At 54.1% G+C, this 22,145-nt stretch overlaps 1 protein-coding gene, 1 long non-coding RNA gene and 1 other non-coding gene across 4 annotated transcripts; 1 reads left to right on the forward strand and 2 right to left on the reverse strand.

Annotated features, from left to right (window-relative positions):
* Positions 1–63: 63 nt before the first annotated feature.
* CNDP2 (carnosine dipeptidase 2) lies at positions 64–19,678 on the forward strand. Of its 2 annotated transcripts, XM_045041219.1 has the most exons (12): positions 64–128; positions 2,692–2,781; positions 4,411–4,554; positions 8,070–8,232; positions 10,639–10,727; positions 12,315–12,515; positions 13,565–13,649; positions 14,837–14,997; positions 16,789–16,953; positions 17,851–17,992; positions 18,172–18,319; positions 19,127–19,678. In XM_045041219.1, exons 2-12 carry the CDS (start codon positions 2,722–2,724, stop codon positions 19,194–19,196), a joined length of 1,428 nt encoding a protein of 475 aa, XP_044897154.1. In that variant the 5' UTR covers positions 64–128; positions 2,692–2,721; the 3' UTR covers positions 19,197–19,678. The 2 variants fall into 2 exon arrangements, with proteins under 2 accessions (XP_044897154.1, XP_003995322.1); XM_003995273.6 differs by lacking the exon at positions 64–128 and having other exon boundaries at positions 2,353–2,781.
* On the reverse strand, positions 5,680–5,750 carry TRNAG-GCC. Its single transcript has one exon. It is a non-coding gene; the product is annotated as a tRNA-Gly (tRNA).
* Positions 7,015–12,317, reverse strand: LOC109493515. Its single transcript, XR_002147812.2, has 2 exons — positions 8,406–12,317; positions 7,015–7,461 (listed from the first exon to the last, which is right to left on the reverse strand). It is a non-coding gene; the product is annotated as an uncharacterized LOC109493515 (long non-coding RNA).
* Positions 19,679–22,145: the final 2,467 nt, after the last annotated feature.

Genomic DNA, 22,145 nt, shown 5'->3' on the forward strand with positions numbered 1-22,145 from the left:
GGGCGACGCCGGCACTCCGGAAGAGGCCGGGGATTGGTGGGCGGGGCGGCGGGGCGGTGGGAGGCGGTCCCGCGCCGGGGGCGTGACTGGGCACGTGGTACGGAACCGGCGCTGCTGCAGCTGAGGGGGTAAGCGGTCTGGACGGGCCGGGCCGGGCGGTCCTCGGAGGGGGCGGATGGGTCGCGCCTCGGCGTGTGGGAGCAGGGACCGAGGTCCCCGGGGGAGTGGTGGCCGGGAGCCCCGGCTTGGAGAGGCCTGGCCCACCGCCTGGTGCGCGTGGCCAGTAGGGACGGGGAGAGAGGGTACCGCGGTTAAAAGAAGGCCCTCGCGGGGACCCGGCGCGCTGCGGGCGGCGGGCAAGACGCGCAGAAGACCGCCCAACCACTTCCTCCTGACGAGGCCCCCAAAAAACTCAAGGCTCTCTTTCTCCCCTGGAGCCTTTAGGTCGATGTTGCTGGCCGGCCGGGGCCCGGGGTCAGCGGTCCTTAGGGTCAGACTTTCAGGCGGGTGTGAGGCGGTCGGCTCAGTCTTGCTCTCGGCTTCAGTTTCCCCATGTGCAAACTGGGGGTGGTCCTGTCCTCGGGCGGCCCCCCGCGGCCTGGGTGGGGTCCCGGACGGTCATCCGCGTGCTGACCCGGTGTGACGAGTTGGAGAACATGAGAGACAAGGACTGGGACACATGTAGGTGTTGCCGGGTGGTTCCAGCTGCCACTAGCTTCATTAAGTGATGGCACTCCCCGGGAAAGTTAGAGATCCTGGCATTTATTTTGAAAGCATAATATTTTCTCTTGTTCACTCCCACACAGCGCTTTTACCTTCACCAGTGGGGTTCAGCAGGGCATGTCAAAGGGGTCCCATCTTTAATGGTTTCCGTTCTGGATGGGGAAGAGGGGCAGTTTGGGACAGGAACTCCTAGAACTGTGAGCGGGAGCGAGAAAATGGCCCTGGCCTGACCTCCTTTGACCAGATTAGGAATTCAGAGAAGCATTTGCTTTTCAGGCAGCCCTGGTGACTTGGCATGGAGAGCTGAACAATCTGATCTCTGTTCCGTCTTGGGTAAAAGTGCGACTTAGGCAGATATATCTCTGCCTTAGCTGGAAGGTGGTTGTTCATTTTGACCGCAAAGAGTATTAGTGAGGAGATCCCACAGTGAGCTTGGGGTTTCTGGTATTTCATAACCAGGAACCCAAATGAAAAGCACCCAGTGTAGCATATGGTCCTAGATAGCTTCCCAGTTTACATGATTGGTGACAGATAGATGGAAATTTGACTTATTTATGCTCATGAAATGCCTCTCCAGCATTTGTGGACTGACTTGTGTTTCAGATCAAAGCCTCAGGGACAGCAGTCTTAGGTGGCTGGGAGGTGTGTAAATATTTTATGCGCTGAGAACTACGTAGCTGGAGCTGGCCGTTCTGAAATCGTAGAAATCATACAGCACAGCTGGGGCATCTTTCTGTTTGCTAAGCAGCTGCCAGGCCTCGTGTCACGGTATAGAGTCACTGCTGTGTTTAGCAATCACTTTGGAATCCTCTACCAAGAAAAAACTACTCTTCGACTGCAGTATGTCAGTACACAGGCATTTAGAACTACCTGGATGTGACAGGACCTCGTCACTCCTGCTGCATTTCTGAGATATTTGGTGTGACTTGTGATGCTTCCGGCCAGTCTTGCCACTTGATGGAATTTGAAATGTCAGTTGAGGGAAGGAGAGGGAACCGATTTTGAAAGTCCCCAAACCAGAATCCTTTCGTTTCCTGCTCATTCCCATCTTTAGACGGCTGGTCAAATGATTTCCTTCCCCCTGTATGTGTTTGTGTGGCAGAGCAGGATGTGTTGGGTCTCACACATGAGAAGCTGGGTGTTGGAAAATGCACTCTGCTGAGTTCCATGGAAGTTTCTTAATCAGGCCTGTGTGGAGGTTTCACATGTTGCCTTTGACCATTTCTGGGCTCAGATTATCAACTTTTTAAATCGGACTTTCTTTGCCTTGGGTTTTGATTATTGTGTTGTGGCTTTGTGACAGTAACAGACAGGATGTGACACTTTTGCTGCAGTCTTTGGAGTGATTATTTTTTTTTTTTATTAATTTTTTTTTAACATTTATTTATTTTTGAGACAGAGAGAGACAGAGCATGAACGGGGGAGGGTCAGAGAGAGAGAGGGAGACACAGAATCTGAAACAGGCTCCAGGCTCTGAGCAGTCAGCACAGAGCCCGACGCGGGGCTCGAACTCATATACCGCGAGATCGTGACCTGAGCTGAAGTCGGACGCTCAACCGACTGAGCCACCCAGGCGCCCCTGGAGTGATTATTTTGTCTGTGGTGGTAGGTAGTAAGTGGGAAGTTCAGTGTGTGCTTTAGAAAAATCTTAAGTGCTGATAAATCAGTGTTACCGGGAGCTGCCTACTTTTAATTTTCATCAGATTGTCTTCAACTCAGGCCCTTCCTTCAGTTAATTATCTTTTTTGGCCCACAATTTTGTGCACACGTTCCTTCTGAGAAAGGAATTGGGAGATCACCCTGAGCCTCTCACTGCTTGTGTGTGCACTGTAATCACTTCCTGGAGGCCTCGTGATGGCTGCGAGGGTGGAGTAGAACTTTATAGCCTCTTCGACAAGTGCCGTCCTGGCCCACTGCTCAGTCAGACCCATCTACAGGCAGGACGGACAGGTTGTGTTTCCTTCCAGGAACCTGTAAGGTCCACGATTTGGTTGAAAGATGTCGGCCCTCACTACCCTGTTTAAGTATGTTGATGAAAATCAGGATCGCTACATTAAGGTAAGAGAATATTTATTCCAGTAAACATTAAAATTAGGTTTAATCCAGTGGGGCTCAGAGAAACTGTCAAGAAGCAAATATAAGCTATGCCTTTTATTTATTTATTTACTTATTTATTTTGGTTTGTTTATTGAGAGAGAGAGGGAGAGAGAGAGCAAGCATGAGTGGGGGAGGGACAGAGAGAGGGAGAGAGAATCCCAAGCAGGCTCTGCACTGACAGCAAAGAGCCCACCTGACATGGGGCTGGAGCTCATGAGCCATGAGATCATGAGCTGAGCTGAAATCAAGAGTCGGATGCTTAACTGACTGAGCCCCCCAGGCACCCCGGAGCCATGCCATTTATATCAAGTATTAAAAATATTATGTAGACACGGGTGCCTGGGGGGCTCAGTCAGTTAAGTGTCCAACTTCAGTTCAGGTCATGATCTCGCAGTTTGTGTGTTCGAACCCTGTGTCGGGCTGACAGCTCCCAGCCTGGAGCCTTCTTCGGATTCTGTGTCTCCCTCTCTGTCTGCCCCTCCCCTGCTTATGCTCTGTCTCTCAAAAATAAATGTTAAAAAAAATTTTTTTTTTAAAATTTTGTGTAGACAGAGTGAGACAAATACTATGTGATCTCACATATATGTGGAATCTTAAAAAGTAGAATGTGGAGAAACAAAGTGGAATGGTGGTTTCTGGGAGTTGGGAGGGTGGGAATGGGGCGATATCAGTCAAAGGGATCAAGCTTTCAGTTATGAGATAAGTAGTTCCAGGGACTGAATGTACAGCAGGGTGACTGTAGTTAATAATACTGTGTTCTGTACTGAAAATTTGCTGAGAGATATTCCAGAGTTCTTGACACACACACACACACACACACACACACACACACACACACACACACGGTAACCTAAAATGTATTATTTAGAGGTCTTCTCCTCTACCTTCTCATCACAGTATGCAAGTTACCCTTTAGTGTTTGACAGAAAGTCTTTATATATATATGTTCGTAGAAGTAGAAGAGCTCATCCGACATTTTTGTGTAATCTCTACATGCAAATTCTTGTAGTAGATACAGACTAAAGAACTTTAATTTTTTTTTTTTGCATTTAGTCTGTTTTAAATGATTCAGTAATGTTATAAGTTCATCTGTTTCTTGACATGAATTTAAAGAATTGTGCTTTAAAGTTATTCTTGGAAGACACATTTCAGATGAAATCTGTAGTTCTCGTTCTAAAAATTATACTTTAAAGAACTTGGCCGTTTTCAGCGTGGATAATAAGCTGACCTGGACTGTGAAGATGTTGTTTCTGTATGTTTCAGCTTTAATTTTGTTAGACTCGGACATAAACTTACTTATGGAACTTTGTGCATTTTACATTCATCTCATGCTTAATGGTTAAAAATACACATTCTGACATTTTTCTGCTATTAAGCTGTAGTTCGTGAAACAATACAGTTTTTAAAAATCTTAAACAAAAAAAACAGTGAGGTAGCTCTTCTCTTTTACGTATAGCCGTCACGTTTAAATGGAGTGGCCACAGATAGGAAGTCAACTTGGCATCCTCGAAACCTGGCAAAATCACGACTACCTTTCTTCCTTAAGGGGCACCTTTTCACAGTCCCTTTTTGCTGATCATCCCCAAACAGAAACTCGCGGAATGGGTGGCCATCCAGAGTGTATCTGCGTGGCCCGAGAAGAGAGGTGAAATCAGGCGGATGCTGGAGGTCGCTGCGGCGGACATCAAGCAGCTGGGGGGCTCTGTGGAACTGGCAGATATTGGGAAACAGAAGGTAAGGGGCCGGCACCTGGGAGTTACAGAACCCTGGGGAGCAGGTCTGCCTGAGGGGTTGGTAGGACTCAGCACATTCTTAAGCCATCTTGCTTCAGGTAATCTGCTTGTCTTTAAAACAAACAGGAAAGGCCCGATTTGGGTACTAAACTGTGCGATTCCCTCAGTTGGATTGGGGCAAAGCTTTTGTAACACTCTCTCCAGATGGAGAGAGTGCATTTTCTGCATTTCTCTCCAGATGGCAGAGCTGTTGAGGTTACTTAGAAATACATTAATGTAATGGCCACTCTTAGAAGATAGTGGGGACCCCCCCCCCAGCAGAAAGCAGCCTGCATTCAAACCAGGCAGTCACGTGCTACCCACGTAGGTGTAGAAGTAACGAAGCTTCCCGCTCACTGCACTGTGTCCCCTGGCATCCCAGGGGGTAGAAACAAGGCACTTTTTAATGACTCGGTTCCTGAAAACGAACACCTTGGTGCCGGGCTGGGGGCCCGGCTGCATTTTCGTCAGGATTCTGACAGATGAAATCGGTTCGTTTTCTTCCTAACTTGAACAAACAGTCTCACTTCATGGAACATTATTCCACTTTTTAGTTTCAGGTGATTTCAAGTCCCATGGTAATGCCATATTTCATAAGTTTGTAATATTCTTTTTTTTTTTTACTTTTTTTTTACATTTTATTTATTTTTGCTTTCTTTTTTTACATTTATTTATTTTTAATAGACATAGACAGAGCACAAGTGGGGGAGGGGCAGAGAGAGAAGGAGACATAGAATCTGAAGCAGGCTCCAGGCTCCAAGCTGTCAGCACAGAGCCCTTCGTGGGGCTCGAACTCACCAGCCGTGAGATGATGACCCAAGCCAAAGTCAGATGCCTAACAGACTGAGCCACCCAGGCACCCCAACATTTTATTTATATTTGAGAGAGAGAGAGAGAGAGACAGAGCACAAGTGGGGGAGGGGCAGAGAGAGAGAGGGAGACACAGAATCCGAAGCAGGCCCCAGGCTCCGAACTGTCAGCACAGAGCCTGATGCGGGGCTCTAACCCGTGAACCGTGAGATCATGACGTGAGCTGAAGTCAGTTGCTTAACCAACTGAACCACCCAGGTGCCCCAAAGACGAAGGCTGCATTGGCCGGGAATCGAACCTGGGCTTCCCGCGTGGCAGGCAAGAATTCTACCACTGAACCACCAATGCCCCGTTGTAATATTCTTTTATATTGCACAGTGTGACAGGGTTGGCTTTTCTCGGTTCTCTTGCTTGATGATCTAAGTGTCCGGTGGTATCATAATCTTGGGGTTTTGTGTGGACATTCAGCCCCGTCCGGTATTTTCACAAATGGAAGAACCCAGAGGCCCAGATGGGCTGTGTCTCTGCAGGGAACCCGCAGTCAGGTCATGACAAAGGAGATTTGCACGTGGGCCTCCTGATTCCCAGTCCAGTATCGTATCTTTGAGATTTCTTTTGACAACAGATGTAATGGTTGATTTAAGACACACTGCATCTTCCCAGCACTTTTCCCTACTTGTGAGAGGATAAATCAAGTTTCTTTGTGTTATTTTCTTTTAGAAGCATAATTGACCGCTCCCTTACCTTTTTTCCCAACATGTTAAAAAAAAAATCTAGGTGGTGAATATTTTGTAAGGGTTGTTTCATTACAATAGATTGATTCTATTTAATGTTGGTGTTACAGCGCATTCTTAAAGAAAGGGTGTCCACAAAACACAAATGACTGCTACGCTCTTGAATTACATAAGACCTGTTTTTATCAAGGAACTGACAGATTGCACCACTGTTAGAAAAGTTCTCCATAGATTCTGGGGGCTTCTCTCCCCATGAGTCCACCGGGCAGCAGCGTTCCGTTTCTTAGGAAGCCAGGAGGCTTGGGGCAGGTCCGAAGGTGGAGTTGGATGTCTTGCGTACGTGCAGAAGCTGGAGTGTCCCCAGGCTCCTGGGGGAGAGGTGACGTTTGGAGGGAGCCCGGGTCCTAGTGCCAGACCTCAGTGCACGGGTCCCTGGCGGGTGAGGCTTGAGGGCAGGCACGGACGGTGGGAAGGGCCGACGTGGGGCTCTTTGGCATGGGGCTCACTGCTGAGGCTGGCTCAGGCCACGTCGTGTCGGGCCCGTCTGCTGCCTGGGCGGTAGGGTGGGAAGGGTGCCTGGCCGGTAGCTGTGGGGGACCTGGTCACCGAGGGCCTGACCTCCAGACAGAAGTGCTCAGGAAATGGAACAGTCATGGTCCCTGAGCAAGAAGTGGCGTGAGGGAAGAAGTGAACAAAGTGCACAGGACGGAATGCGACCCGCTGGGTGCCGGTGCGGTGAGCCTGAGGGCTGGGAGCTGGAGCCACGTGGTGGCTGTGGGGCAGGGGCAGGAGTGGGGAGACACGTGCGGTCCTTGTCGAAGGCTTCTGCCCAGGCAGGTTCTCTGGTAGAGGATAACAGGTATCCGTAAACCCTGGACTGTGTTTCTCAGCCAGACTTTATTCTTTCACGTTCTGGGAAGTTAGGGACATCCCGACAGAGTTTGCAACTTGCAACATGAATTTCGGTATGAATTTATCTATGGGCCCAAATGGCATCCTTGAGAATGGTAAACTATTGAGCATTTCAGCTATACTGAGTAGAAATTTATTTAGAGAAAATTTGTCATTTGAAAGTCATTATTTTTCTGAGGCCAGCTGAGGGCCAGATGCAACTAGTGTCACACGTCACGTGTGACCAGGGTGGTGAGTCTGAGGAATGATTCTTTGCCTCTCATGGCTGTGGCTATCCTTCCGTACTGGTGCGTGAACCCTGCCCTGGGGGCGGTTCATGTGGGTAAGTGACCTTGGTTCCCAGGCTGCGCGTGGGTACTGCAGGGTTGCCAAGAGTTACGAGTTGAGAGTTGAGTATTTATGAGCGTAGTGCACTGGAAAGACAAAAAGACAAATCGTACAAGAATTCCAGCAGCCTGGCATGGTCCCCAAGGGACGTGTCCACTTAGTGCCGTGACTGATACCCTGTCCCCCATTCTTGCGAGACTGTGGGACACCGATTAGGCTTGGGAGGGAGCCGAGAGGGGGCTCCAGCTCCCACTGCCCGCGTGAATATGACTTGCTGTGAATTCTGTTCCCTTCTGTCCTGGTCTGCATCCTTTCCTGTGCATGAATTTCAAACCTGTCTCCTGCTTGAAGATGGTAGTAGTTTTCATCCATTATTTTGGAAAATAATGAGCAAAGTTGTATCCCAAGCATGGCCTTCATAATATGTTTTGTCAATATAGACGTTTAAAAAAGTCAGCTTTGAAATATTCACCAAACTCCCTGCGGTTGGTAAACATTATGTGGCCTAAGTACTGTGGATTATGGGAAAGTAATTTGTTGTTAACTGATGCAATTGAACAATGTGTTCTTAAACTCTATAATGAAGGTTGATAAGAACAGATAAAAATTCTCAAGGTACTTTAATGGTATCTCCCATAAACACCGAATTTTTGAAACAATGGCTGTCCTCTGTTGCTTCCTTCTCATCTCTTAGCTCCCTGATGGGTCCGAGATACCACTTCCTCCCATTTTACTTGGCAAGCTGGGCTCCGACCCCCGGAAGAAAACCGTGTGTATTTACGGACATCTGGACGTGCAGCCGGCAGCCCTCGAGGACGGCTGGGATAGCGAACCCTTCACCCTGGTGGAACGCGACGGTGAGGGACGCTTTCCTCTAGCAGGGGAAGCATCTGGAGAAGCCTCTCTACTCTCTTGCCTCAGAAAGATAACTTGTTTTCTTTCCAGAGCAAGTCGTGTTCACATCACCTAGCAATTGGGTTCCGGAAGTTTCGCACATGTGCACCAGTCATTGAAACATCAGAAAGCTTACCTGTCCTCGTGGAGAGGAGTATTTGTAGCCTGGGGTCTGTCGGACTTCTTCCCTTGCTGATATTTTCTCAGAAAACGTGTTCTGAATTCAGGCTTGCAGCCCTCAAAAACCTGCAGTCTGATACCTAACCCGGCATGCGGCCGCTTCCCAGGTGTGTTTCAGCAGCTGTGCGCTGGGACAGTAGGGAAGCACTGGTCTTTGCCCAAGCCCTGCCTCCCGTGGCAAGGGACATAACAGTCACTCAGTAATAGTCAGTGGGTGCCGCCCCGGCCACGTGCCCACAGGCACTTGACCGTCTTTACCGAGGACCCACCTCAGGCCGGCCTCTTTCTTCCTGTCCCTGTCCGGTATAAAGGTTCTTCGTGCACTCATTCCTGAGCTTCCCTGTCTCCATACTTGGCCATCTCTGGCCAGAGGAAAAAGCCCCTTCATTTGTACCCGGCCCCCTGGGGCAAAGTCCAGACCATCTTTCATCAGAGCCCTTCTCACTGGAAGCGTTTAGTTTCTGTTCAGACCTTTCCCCGGCTCAGTGTCAGCCGTGTTCATTACTGTGCACACTTGAGGAACCTTTTCACTTAGAGCAGCATCTCTGAGGAGACCCAGTTCCGCGTGGCCGTCACTATCGCGGTGCAGTTGTGACTTGCTGTTCGGCTTCTCTCGAGCGTCAGACCCACACGTCTGCGGGCCGTTCCGCTTGCCACTGTCCGGAACACAAGTCCGTGTCTGCTCTCCGGCCTGCCCTTCCCCCTTGTTTCCTCTGTCACCGTCTCCCCCGCCACACGCACCGGAAACCTGGCCAGTCCCCCCCCCTGCTTGTGCACGCCCCGGTGCCTGCTGGGCCTTCTCCCCGGCCACCGCTCTTCCCCTGTTGAACACTCTCCCATGGCTTGTTGATGTTGTGGGTCCTGCCCCTCTCTTCTTCCTGCCACGTGATGACCAAAGCATGATGTGTCTGTCCCGACACCTCTCGGGAGACTCCGTGGCTCTTCAGCCTCCCCCCCGTCTCCCCCTCATGGCTCCTCACCTGCGCCACAGGAACACCTGCTTGTGCGTCGGCGCTGGCGTGTGAGGCCTCCCGCTCAGCCTGTCCCCGGTTCTGACACACAGAGTGGTGTCCTCGGCGGAGTCCCGGGAGTGGGTGAAGCTGCACCAGCTCCTCACCTTGTGGTCAGCTGGTGGTGACCTGTGTCGCCTCGTCGGGGCCGGGGCCTGGAGGGAGGGAGCACGGCGCCTCCGTGCACCTCTGTCCAGCGCATTCTGGCTCGTCGGAGTGATGCAGTCAGTGCTTGTCGTGGGAACAAGGATGCTTTTCAGGAGGGCTCTGCGGCTGTTGCGAAAAGCTGGTTTAGTTCATAAAAAGAAATTCCCAGGGTGGTGATGGCTTGAAGCCTCACGCCGCTTCGGGGTGGTCACGTTGAACGTGTCCAACATTAAAAGCAAGCCGAGGATGAGGAAGTCAGAGAACTGACTGCTCACCACAGAACAGGCCAGAGAGGGGCTGAGCCTCAGCCCGCCCTCGCTGGGCTGCCGTCCTTCCTCTGTCCTGGTCTCCCTGTGCCGAGCTCCACACCGTGTGACAGGGGCAGGAGGAGGGCCTGAGCTTGATTCCCCAGTGTCCGTGGTGGCAGGCAGTGCCCAGCCCAGCCACCTCCCTCTGTAAGGGGTCCCAGGAGCGAGTGTGCAGCGGGGGGGTGGGTCCTGTGACTGATTTCACAGAGGAGAGGCAATACTGTGTCCTCTGGTTTTCCAAGTGATGGCCTGGAGAAGTGAAGAGTAAACATGTTCCTTCCTTTACCAAATGAGGTTGAGGGAGACAGCTCTCTCTCGATGATGGTGCACCGTGGGTCCTACATATGACCACTTTGCCTACCCTTACTGCTGCCCGGTGGTCGTGGAAGTAGATTTTAAGTAGCTGGCCGGCTGGTAGTGACCTCCTGGGGCTGGGCCTGCAGTCCCCGCCCCGGGTCAGGAGGAACGTGAGCACTAACTGCTGTGTCTGCGGAAGAAGGGGAGGGGAGCGTGGGGGCGTCCACATGGCTTGCTCTTAGATCATAGCGAATCCTAATCTAATTTCGGATGGAGACGTGGGGCTTTCGATAGAACGAAAACAGGGCGCCTGGTTTGAAGAGGGGCTGCGTGTGGTGCGCGAAGATGGTATCAGATGAGCTCCAGAAATGCACTTTCTTTTCTATTTCATTGTGATTGTAACTGAATTTGCTGATTGCTGTTCTAGGCAAATTGTATGGGAGAGGCGCAACCGATGATAAGGGGCCGGTGGCCGGCTGGCTGAATGCCCTGGAAGCCTTCCAGAAAACGAATCAGGTACTTGAGCCATGTCTCACTGGCTCCGTCAGAGCGGTACAAAGCAGGGCTGTCTGTTTCTAGAACCGCCTGTGAAGATCGAAGGTCACCGGGATCGGAGAAAGCAAGGTTCCCCAAGACCGCATCAGCAGTTGGATCGGATTTGAGATTATAGGTTTTCCAGCTTTAGGAATTGTTAATGGTTTTACAGTTGTTCAGAGGTCATACTCCTGATGACTCAGCAGGAATCCAGCCAGCACCTGAACTTTGAGTTTTCAGCTGTAGGTTCCATCTCTGAGAGGGCTCACCGACGGGCCGTGACTTGGGCTCCGTGGTCGTGGGCAACCCCTGTCTCTCTCAGGGTGGTTTTTATCTTCCTGAGAAATTTTTAGCTTTTGAAATATATTTCCTTAACTGTGAAATACCTTCTCCTTGTCTAAAGTTTAGAAAAGTAGAGAGGAAAAAGGTCCTAGAATCTCAGCTGTCCAAAGTTTTTTGTTTTGTTACTTTTTGATCTTTTCAACTATTTTTAACCTAATCTCGATCAGTTGTGTATAGAGCGTTTTTGCGGCTTGGTTTATCCCGTGTCATGATAAAACGAGAACAACGAGACAAGCATTTTTGTCAGAGGGTAGAATGGTACATCTGGGAAGGGTCTGGGACTCCCTGGTCCAAGGTGTCATTTTGCACAGGAGGGAGCTGAGGCCCAGAGCCTCTGACTGGCTGGGCTCAGGGACTGGAAAGGCTCTCCTTCCTCCGGGGTCCTTCGGGCTCTGGGGGTGACCGCGGGGAGCGTGGCCGTGTGCGGCTGCCGGAGCAGCGCCACTTAACACGCGTTCCACCTGCCAACGTCCCAGGAAAGATTTCATTTGAGAGACAGAAGCAGGGGAAGCGAGGTAGCTGGTGCAGAGTGCTGTTTGGGGGCAGTTTGGAACCAGGACTCCACGGATTTGCATCCACGTGGGGCTCTGCCGTTTTGTAGCCTGTGTGACCTTTGGCGGGTCGCGTTGCTTGGAGGCCGCTTCATTTTCCCATCTGTGGAAGGGCCGCCTTCCTCACTGCACAGCGCTGGGGAGACCTGGAAAACTGTAGAGCAGGCGTCAGGGAGGCAACGTCTTACGGTTACCGTCCGCTCTTCGGGGAAAGGGCCTGTCAGCGTGTGGAGAGTGGGGGTCCTAGTGCAGAGCACCTGTGAATGGGAACAGTGCGTGGGTGGTGACTGGTGACTGACGCCGTGGAGACTGGTTTTCTCTGTGTCACGGCCTGTGTTGTAGAGAGAGCAGCTCAGGCTTCCCTGGAGACGCCTGATTCACGCTGGGTGAGCGCAGACGTCCCCGGGAATAGGAAGTGTGGTCGCACCGTGGCATCCTCGGAAGGAGTCCTCCGTGTGGGGGTGGCTGGGTCCGTGCTTGTCCCCTGACAGCCCGGCACCTGAGGGCGGAGGGTGGCTGCAGGGCACACACAGCCTGCCCGAGCGGTGGGTCTGGGGGAAGTTGAGTGTTTGAGATTTGTGATTGCACAGCGTTCGGTGACTTCGGCCTTTTGTGTCTAAGAAGAAACAGCGCCTGAGAGCTGAATGCCTCCCAGTGCTCGTTTTCCCGTCCGCAGGAGATCCCGGTTAACGTCCGATTCTGTCTAGAGGGCATGGAGGAGTCGGGCTCGGAAGGCCTGGAGGAGCTGATATTTTCGCGGAAGGACACATTCTTTAAAGACGTGGACTACGTGTGCATTTCTGACAACTACTGGCTGGGAAAGAAGAAGCCGTGCATCACGTACGGTCTCAGGGGCATTTGCTACTTTTTCATTGAGGTATCGTGTAGAGCTCTACGTGTTTGTGGCGTTTCTTCCCAACCCGTAGGCCCCCTTGCCCTTGCGTGGCCCCCTTGCCCTTGCGTGGCCCCCGGTGCGTGGGTCCCAGGAAGGGAGCCATGCGCGTGATGGAGGAGCACAGAGCCTTCTCGGCGGCGTCTAGTTGTTAACGTGACACGACTTGGCGCTTCTCCGGGCGCGGACGGCGCTCGGAAGTCAGTTTCACCCACCTTGCAGCTAGGGGGTGTTTGCCGGATCGCCTCGGAGCAGTCGAGGAAAGATAACTGGTAGCTCGTTTAGGAAGATTGGCTCGTGCAAAGCATTTTACAAAGACTTTGAAAAGTCAAGACGTCCCCTCAGGCCCTGCCTGGAACGGAGGTCTTGAGGGAACTGGGTCGTTTCACTAGACATCGAAGCCGCCGAAGCCGCCGGGCGCAGGGGCGGGGCGGGCGGCTGAGCCCGGGTCCCATCCGCGGATGAGGTGCCTGGCACGCGGGGTGAAGTGGTTCCCGTGAGGGAGTGTTTTGTGGCCGAAGATGCCAGAGCGGCCGTCGCCGCTGCCCTGAGCGCTTGGTCTCCCCAGACTGCTTCCCGGGTGGCCGGAGCAAGAACCCTCTGGCCGACCGCCAGACGCTCCCACCTCACCGCTTTACAGGCGTGGAGGCGCGGGCCTGGCGAGGCCTGAAACCTGCCCCTGCCCGCACGTTAGTGGGGGGGTGGGGGTGCGGCGGGCGGGGTCTGGTCCCGGGTCCTTGCCGCTGCTGTTCGTGTTGGTGTTCCCTTTCAGCAGAAAGGCGCGGGGTCCCTGCGAAGCCCCGGGAGCTGGGTGCTCAGGGAGCTGGCCGGCGGCGCTCCCCCCACCCGTGGCCAACGTGGCCCGGAGCGCCGTCGTGTCCCGCTGCCGGAGTGTTGTCATTTGGGAAATGCCTTGCTTTGCTCCTGGAGGGAGCAGATCGCAGTCTTGAAAACTGTCGGGTCTCGTGACCGTCGCGTGCTGAGGATGAGCTCCCACCAAGCCGCAAGTGGAGGGGTCTCTTGTGTCCGTGCAGGTGGAGTGCAGCGACAGAGACCTGCATTCTGGCGTGTACGGAGGCTCGGTGCACGAGGCCATGACAGACCTCATCTTGCTGATGGGTGAGCACGCTTCCCGCCACTCCCTGCTGACGTGGGAGAGAAGTTGGAGGGGCCTTGTTTCCAGGCTGTCCCCAGCATTTGGTGCTTGTCACCACCCTTTATGGTCCACTTTCCTCTCTTTCCCTCTTGCTCCCTCCCGCTGCTCCCTGTTCCTTTAAAAGATGGACACGCTTTATTTCTGCCCCTGTCTCCCTTGACCCCCTCGGGTGTTGCCTGCCTGGTCCCTGAGACCCGACTGGGGCAGACCCTGGCTTCGCCAGGCCCTGTGGGAGCCGTCCTTTAGGATCACTTGACCATCCTTCCGCTGGACACGGCTGTGTTTCCCGCCCCTCGGAGGGCACCCCCTCAGCGTGTTTTATATCTTAGCGGCCCAGCGAGGGCTCCTGTGCGCTCAGCTCTGTGGGAGCGGGGCCCAGCCCAGTCCTGGTGTCCTGCCAGTTTGAGGCTGGATGTGGCTTTGCCTCACCCATGATTCGGTTAAGTTCTGTCTCCTTCCCTGTCAGCCTCTCCTTCCTGGGACTAGAGTCTACTCTGTTCTACTTGTCTTCCTCCTCCTTTTTTATATAAATTTTTTTTTTAAGTTTTTAAATTTATTTTGAGAGGGAGAGACAGAGCGTGAGCAGGGGAGGGGTGGAGGGAGAAGGGGAGAGAGGGAGAATCCTAAACAGGTTCTGAGCTGTCAGCGCAGAGCCTAACGTGGGGCTCGACCTCACAAACCGTGAGATCAGACCTGAGCTGAAGCCCAGAGTCGGACGTTCACCCGCCTGAGCCACCCAGGCGCCCCTGCTTGTCTTACTCCTTAGCTTGGGAGCAGCTAGTTTCTTGTGGAACATGTATTAAAAAAGAACTGTTGGCTAGCGTAGTGGCTTTTACAGGGAGCCTGCTGGAGGCAGTCTGCTCCGTGTGTATCCTGGTCTGTGACTGTGGACGCGTCACCTGCCCTTCGGCGTCTCTGTGTCCTTGCGTTAAAATGGGAAGGTGATGCTGCTCACCTCACTGTGTTGTTGAGCTATTTAAACTATCGATGATCACACGTGCCTAGATGGTGCTTGAGCGCTCCCTCATACGTGCCCGGAAGACGGTCCTCTTCGGCCCGTGGCTGGGCGGACAGACTCCTGCGGCGAGCACCTCCCTGTGGGAGCTGTCTGCCTGCCTGCCGAGCGCTCCTCCTCTGTGTGCCCTTCCAGGCTCTCTGATGGACAAGAAGGGAAAGATCCTCATCCCAGGCATCAGTGAGGCGGTGGCCCCCGTGACCGAGGAGGAGCTGGCACTCTACGACAAGATCGACTTTGACCTGGATGAGTACACCAGGGACGTGGGGGCAGAGACTCTGCTGCACGGGTGCAAGGTACCGCCCCCCACCCCCCGCCGCCTCAGCCCATCCGTCCGCAAGGCCTCCCGACATGCCCTGCCCAGGGGACCCCGGTGGGAAGGAGCCCGAGGTGCTGGCAAAGACCTGGACAGGTCCTTGTGTCCTGGAGCCCTCGGTTGGTGCAGATGCTGGAAAGCGGCACATTTTCGGGCTTGGAATTAGGAGGTTTTTAAAAAAGTCACACGATGGCTTTTGACGACTTAGGAGCTAGAGAATGTGCACGGAGAACACATAGTGGCAGGGCTTTTGCCTTATTTGCATTTGTTGGATAATTTTTACCTCTGGGCCCAGGGATGACCCAAGGCATACCTGATAGCCGGGTGCCATGGTGGAAACTGTTTGCACAGAATGGTCACTTAACTCTTAGGAGAAAACCGTGTTACCGTGTTTCTTCTTCTTAGTCGGGGTACATCTGATTTAGCCAACGTGAGTTGGACTGCAGCAACAGACCCCGGGTTGCACGAGGAGTGTGGCCAGGCTCAGCCCATGAGTTTCACCTCTCCAGGAGACAGATGGGCGAGGGAGCGTGAAAGGGTGTGGAGGCCACTCCGAGGTCTGCAGCGCGGTGCACCTGGGAGGGGTGAGGCCCGAGGGGTGAGCGGCAGAGCAGGGCACGGGTGAGGCAAGCTGTCTGGGGGGAGGGCTGGCCAGAGGAGGACGGAGAAGGCCGGGCGAGCAGGCCTGTGATGCGCTGAGGAGCTCACATGCTCTCCAGGAAGATGACGGACGCGGTGGTTTTGGGCAGAGTACGGGCTGATCAGACCTCACTTGAGGGCAGACCGTGGCAGAGGCTCTACGGGTTTGGAGCTGGGGCCGTGGGGTGGGGAGACCAGTCGTGCTGCTGCAGGGGGGAGCCTGCAGCTGGTGTCGTGGGGACGGGAGGGGCGCAGAGGCACCTTGGGCACAGGCACCCCAGAGTCAGTGGGTCGGAGCGGAGGCGGGGCAGCTGGCGGTTGGGTCCTGAGGCCAGGGGACATTAGTCTGGGGGGGGGGGGGCGAGCCTGGAAAAGTGGGGCTCTGAGCAGATTTCTGTTTCCTCCTGCCGCCTTCCAGTTAGGATCTGTGTTTACGGAAGTGGTCTGCCTTAGGGCCAGGTATCACCTGGTCACAGACAGGAAGTCCACGCATTAGGTGGCTGTCACTGAGGAGCCCCGGGGACCCTGTCAGGTTCCTCTCTGCCAGGTGCTTGTTCAGGTGGCTGCGTGTCTGTGGTACCCGTCATACGTTTGGGAGATGGGGGCTGCTTTGTGCCAGTCCCCTTGGCAGAGGGACGATGTTTGTCTGTGGTCACCGGGCCCAGGAGACAGTGGACGGTCCTGGCTTTGCTCTCCAGTAGGAACCATGGCTGCATTCTGTGCCCTGTGGGCCAGGGCCTCGGGGCTCACAGATGGCCTGCGTCATGCTGCCCTCTTCCTCCCGGTTCCTGATGCTTCTGATGTCTGTGGGACTACGGCTTACCCCTGAATTCTGCGGGGCTGGCGGGAACCCCGTGGCTCTTCTAGTCTGCAGCAGCATAGCCACGAGGAGGCATGGAGATGCCACCCTTGAGGCCGTTCAGAGTGGCACAGTCCCCTTGTGCTGTGTCACAGCGGGTACCAGAGCGCACTGGGGCGGGCTCATCCGTCAGCCCTCTAGGGTCTGTACCTCCCGCCTGTGATTGTGCCCACCCCAGGCTGGCCGGTGACTACAGGCGACTTCCAGATGACATTGGCGTTTCCTTCGTAAGTAGGCAGTGCTGTCACCTGCCCCACTTTGCTGTTTTTGCAGAAAGACGTCCTGATGCACAGATGGCGGTACCCGTCCCTCTCCCTCCACGGGATTGAAGGCGCCTTTTCTGGGTCGGGGTCCAAGACTGTGATCCCTAGGAAAGTGGTGGGCAAGTTCTCCATCAGGCTCGTGCCGAACATGACTCCTGAAGTTGTGAGCGAGCAGGCATGTGAGGGAGCTGGGACGCCGGGAGGGGGGCTTCTGCCTCCGTGGAGACTCCGGGGGTGAAGATTCCCAGTAGGGCGCTGAGCAGCTAAAGATACAAACTCCAGACCCACACTTCCTGCTTCTTGACTCTTGCCAACTCTGTAATTACTGAATAAGCAGTTCAGAAACGGATGAAAGATTAAAGGCCATATAAAAAGCCTCACATGTGACCTTTGTCACTGCTGCGGCCTGCTAAAACCTGACCTCTGACCTCATCCTAAGGCTTCAGATCCGATGCTGACTGGGCCGAGTATGTTGGGTGAGGGATCCGCAGGAGCTGTGTCTGGGCTGTGGTGAGGAGCGGAAGGGCAAGATTCTGGAAGGGGAGAATTCCAGAGGGGGGCAGATTTGGGGAGTAGTGGCCCCACCTCATCCAGGAAGATTTCCTGCAGGTAACTGAGGACTGAGATTGCCGTCGGGTGTTCCGCAGTCTCCACTTTTGGTCTAGATGTGATTATTATCATAAAGCAAACCAAGAGACTTCGTAAAGCCTTGATTGAAGTGTTATCATGTGGGAACATCTATGTAAAGGGTGAACTGCTTGAAATTAAAGCTTACCTTTTACCTTCAAATGGCTGGGTTTTGTTTCTTGATAAAATCCATTTTTTGTTATCGCAGTTAATGCTCAGCATTTAGCAGCAGAAAATGAGACCCACTCTGGCTCTTCGTAGACTAGTAGAGTCTGCAGGCTCTAGCACTGTAGACGTGTGCTAGGCTTGTGTAGACTAGCTGTGGACCTCTGTAGGCTTGTCATCGGCCCATCGTAGACTCACTGTAGACCACTGTAGAGTAAATCTCTAGCACCGGATCAGACGCCAGGCTAATAGTACATCGTGTCTCTCATTTGTGGTTCAGGTTACTAGCTACCTGACGAAGAAATTTGCTGAACTGCACAGCCCCAACAAGTTCAAGGTGTACATGGGCCACGGTGGGAAACCCTGGGTGTCGGACTTCAATCACCCTCATTACATGGCTGGGAGAAGAGCCCTGAAAACAGGTCAGACTTCTCTCTGGGGACGCAAGCAAGGGCCCCGAGGGGAGGCCGTGTGTGGGCGGGGCCCTGCCACCAGCCGACCTTGAGAGCCGGGCTGCCGGCTGCAGGCCGCACACAAGGTCCGGACCCTGCATCTGCGGCGGGCACCCTGCCTCACCATCTCTCCTTCTGTTCTCCCCCAGTGTTTGGTGTCGAGCCGGACTTGACCAGGGAAGGTGGCAGTATTCCTGTGACTTTGACCTTTCAGGAAGCCACAGGGAAGAATGTTATGCTGCTGCCTGTGGGCTCAGCCGATGATGGCGCCCACTCCCAGAACGAGAAACTCAACAGGTGAGGCTCTGGGTCCTCGTCCTGAACCCGGGTTCGTGTCCTCATGGCTGCCTCCTCGCTCCCCGCCTCCTCCTGTCCTGTAGCAGAGCAGGAGGGGGCGCTTTCTATGGCCCCCCGCCTGCAGGGGAGTGAACACTTCCGGGGAGAGGCGGTGGGGGGGGGGGTGCTCCTGGAGGTGGTGGGTCTTCCCCAGGAGGCTCAGCCAGTGGTGTGTGTTGATCTCAGGACTTCATCTCTGGCTCCTAAAGAACCTCCGCCCTTTTCCTGTTTGGAAAATCCCAGTGTCGTTGCCGGCTGTGCTCCTGAGCCCCTTTTATGTGTTCCTGGCTTATGCAGATGTGCCGGGGGCTCTTTTGACCAACAGGGATGGAAGGTGGTCTCTGGGTTAGCGGCAGTGAGGAGTGCTCCAGGCAGGGATGACCCGTGGGCATTTCGGGGTAACGGGGGTGGACTAGTCAGGGGCGAAAACAGAGGCGAGACCCTGCTCGGAGGGCAGAAGGAGGGGCCAGAGACCTGGGTGTCAGGGCACAAGTTGGAAGCCTCTTATCCAACACACAAAAGGAGGGGCTGTGATCAAAGTAAGGCTTTTCTTATCAAGTCCTGGGTGAGGCCCCCCATACTCTGTGAGGCTGGGCCAGGACTGGTCCCTAGAGGAGCGGTTGGACTGGACTGTGCACTCGAGAACCAGGTTCTAGAGGCCAGCGGAACTAAAAAGCAGGGCAGGACGGTGGGCGTCCCAGAAAATGCCGTGTGCACGCCTGGACCTCTGGACACCAGCCGACACGATGGCTTGTTCTTCTCCGTTAGGCTTAACTACATAGAAGGCACCAAGATGCTGGCTGCGTACCTGTATGAGGTGTCTCAGCTGGAGAAGTGAGACGGCCCGTCTTCCCCGGAGCACTGCCGGAGGAGTCCCGCCCTCTGCCCCCGCCCCGTGCTCTCTTCTGATCGCTGAGGAGAGCAAAGCCCATCTCTCTCCTTTCCCTCTTGTCAGTAACAGACTGGATGACAGCTGAGTTCTCAGAGGTGGTCAGCGTGAGGGGCTCTGGAAAGTAGCCAAGATCTGAAAGCACACGTTCTGCGGGAGGTTCTGGTTGGCATCCAGTTGGGCTGAACAGAGGTCTGGGTGCTTTCTGTCCCATCTCTGCTTCCTGACTCAGGCTTGTGCGCACTCAGGATATTAATCGGGGGGCCACCCTTTCTGATCCCTCACTGTTGTGCGGTTCTGTCCTTTCTCGAGACCTTAAACCGTGACTAGTGTTTCCTGTCTTCTCTTCATTATGATTCCTCAAAACCTAAGCCTAAGTGGAATGATTCGTTGTTCTCAGTATGTGCTGCTAAATAAAAAGTAAAAATGAAGCGTCTGGGAGAGTCCCTGCCCCTGCCCTCGCTCGCAGAGCACGCCGTCCTGTGCAGGGGGTGTGGGTGGCTATGTGGGCTCATGGTGGGGGGAGGGGCTCCTCGCCCACCCACACGAGGAGAGCGGACTGGTGACACCAGATGTGGTTCGTTGAGCCCCGCGGCCTCTCTCACCCTCACTCCTTGGGTTCTCCTCCGCAGAGCCCTCGGGTCCGGGTCCCCCCCTGTTCATCTTCCCCCGGCCCATCCATACCCCTCTGCGAGGCTCGTCCGAGGACAGCCTCTGAGGCCACTCACTCACCGTGGACACTTGTGCGGCTCGGCCCTCTGAGCCACCTCGCTCCGGGCCTTTGCGCTTTAGCTCTGGTTTCTAGTCGGGGGGTAGAGCCCCATGTGGTGCGGAGGGGATGGCGTTCATCAGTGAGCATTCCAGAAGTTGTTCTGCATCTGGGGAGGCCTCCGAACTGCAGAAATCCAAAGCTTGTCCGTACTGTCTTACTCCACCAACAAAAACACGACCGCCTGGCTGGTCTCCCGTAGAAAAAGCTAGCACTTACAGGGCCACATCCTTGACCCGGAAGGCCACGAGCTGAGAGGAGCTCCTCAGACCTGAACCTAAAGGGACTGGAGCGTCTCCGCGTCACGGAGGGAAGGTCAAGTTCAGTCTGCCCGTTCCTTGCGGTAACAGTGTCAGGAGAAGATGACAGATGTGTCAGAATCCTTACCACGTGTATTAGTGAGGACATAGGCCGGGCAACTGGGACCGGAGGCTTCGCCACGACGACCGTGTCCACGTTTGTCCTCGTAAGGTCTGCCCGGGTAGGCCGGGCTGCTGGCAGCTCTTCTGTCACTGGGGGCCCGCTTCCCACTGCTCTGTCCCGTCACGGCCCCTGGTGGCTGCTCCGGTGCCCCCCGCACTTCAGCCTGGGCTTTCAGGCACAATCCAGAGTTCGCCCGTGTTCCTTCCACGTGCCTCTGACTCTCGGGAGGGGTCACGTGGCCACTTGTAACTGCACCAGGGCCAGGAAATGTGCCTGCTGAAATTCCCGTCACTCCGTAGGCGTGCCATCACATTTGTCCCAAGGAAATCAGAAAAATAGACTGCGTGGCATCAGATAGAGGAAGGATCCGTGGGGCACACTTTGTTAACTCAGTTTTCTGAGGGGACTTTAACATCTGCATCAGTCCCTGCGGCTTCAGGGAGCCTGCTGTGTGGGGATCAGGAAGCAAGCCTCATCCAACGTTGTTCACGCCTTCCTTTCTTTTCCTTTGCACCGTTTCCCATCAACACGTGACTGTGGGCCGACTCGGACAGTCAGTGGAGCCTGGTACCGTCCGTGACCAGGTTCACAGTCAGCATCATAAATCACCTGCGTCTAGGAGAACCTGTCAATCTGTCGTAAGACGACAGCCCCTATATGGAGTGATGCATAGAAAGATGGTTTGCAGAATTCCACTGACCTGTGTTTGGAATGGCCTTGGTGGACAGGCTGCTTCAATGTGCAGCTTGAACAGTTATTTAGTAAGAAGAGAAGTTCCTTGGAGTAACAGATGGTCATGGCCAAAGCCTGCTTGAAAGGGAACAGTGTGGACGTTGAGCCAGATGTGTGGTGCAGATGGTCCTGTGGCCCCAACCGTGCGTGGGGAGAGATCAGGGACCAACCTTGGCCAGGACAACCCTTGGAGATTTGGATTCACAGTCTGGTGTGTTTGGAAAGATCTCTCAGGGCGCCTGGGTGGCTCAGTCGGTTAAGCGTCCGACTTCGACCCAGGTCATGATCTCACGGTCCGTGAATGTGAGCCCCGTATCAGGCTCTGTGCTGACAGCTCAGAGCCTGGAGCCTGCTTTGGATTCTGTGTCTCCCTTTCTCTTTGCCCCTCCCTTGCTCACGCTCTGTCTCTCTCTCTCAAAAATAAATAAACATTAAAAAAATAAAAAGAAAGATCTCTTGAGGTGGTTTGGAGACATAGCCTGTTAGCGGTTGAATGGTGTCCCCCTGCAAAATTCTTACAGTGGAGTCCTAATTCCCATTACCTCAGAACTTGACCTTATTAGGAAATAGGGTCTTCGCAGATGCAATTAATTATGACAAGGCCATACTGGAGTAGGTGGGCCCTAATCCCATGGGACTGATGACCTTATGAAAGAGGGACATTTGAACACAGACACGCACACAGGGAGAAGGGCGTGTGCAGGTAAGGGCAGAGATTGGGTGATGTGTTTGCAAGATGAGGAACACCAGCCACCAGCAAGGAGCAGAAGCTGAGAGGCCGGGAAGATTTTCTCCCTTCCAGCCCTTAGAAGGAACCAACTGTGCCCACACCTTGATCTTGGACTCCCAGCCTCTGGAACTGGGGGAGAACAGGTTTCTCTTGTTGCATCCACCGGCCTATGGAACCTCCTTGTGACAGCCCGAGCAGGCTACCTCGGGGCCCGCGATGCTGGTCTAGCTCATACGGAACATTC

The sequence above is a fragment of the Felis catus genome, chromosome D3 (genome assembly GCF_018350175.1).
Source record: "Felis catus isolate Fca126 chromosome D3, F.catus_Fca126_mat1.0, whole genome shotgun sequence".
Classification (NCBI taxonomy): Eukaryota; Metazoa; Chordata; class Mammalia; order Carnivora; family Felidae; genus Felis; species Felis catus.

Coding starts and splice junctions, on each gene's coding strand:
- CNDP2 (XM_045041219.1), top strand. CDS start 2,722: ATGTCGGCCCTCACTACCCTGTTTAAGTATGTTGATGAAAATCAGGAT. Junction 8,233..10,638: donor CACCCTGGTGGAACGCGACG/GTGAGGGACGCT, acceptor TTGCTGTTCTAG/GCAAATTGTATGGGAGAGGC. Junction 10,728..12,314: donor CCTTCCAGAAAACGAATCAG/GTACTTGAGCCA, acceptor TCCCGTCCGCAG/GAGATCCCGGTTAACGTCCG.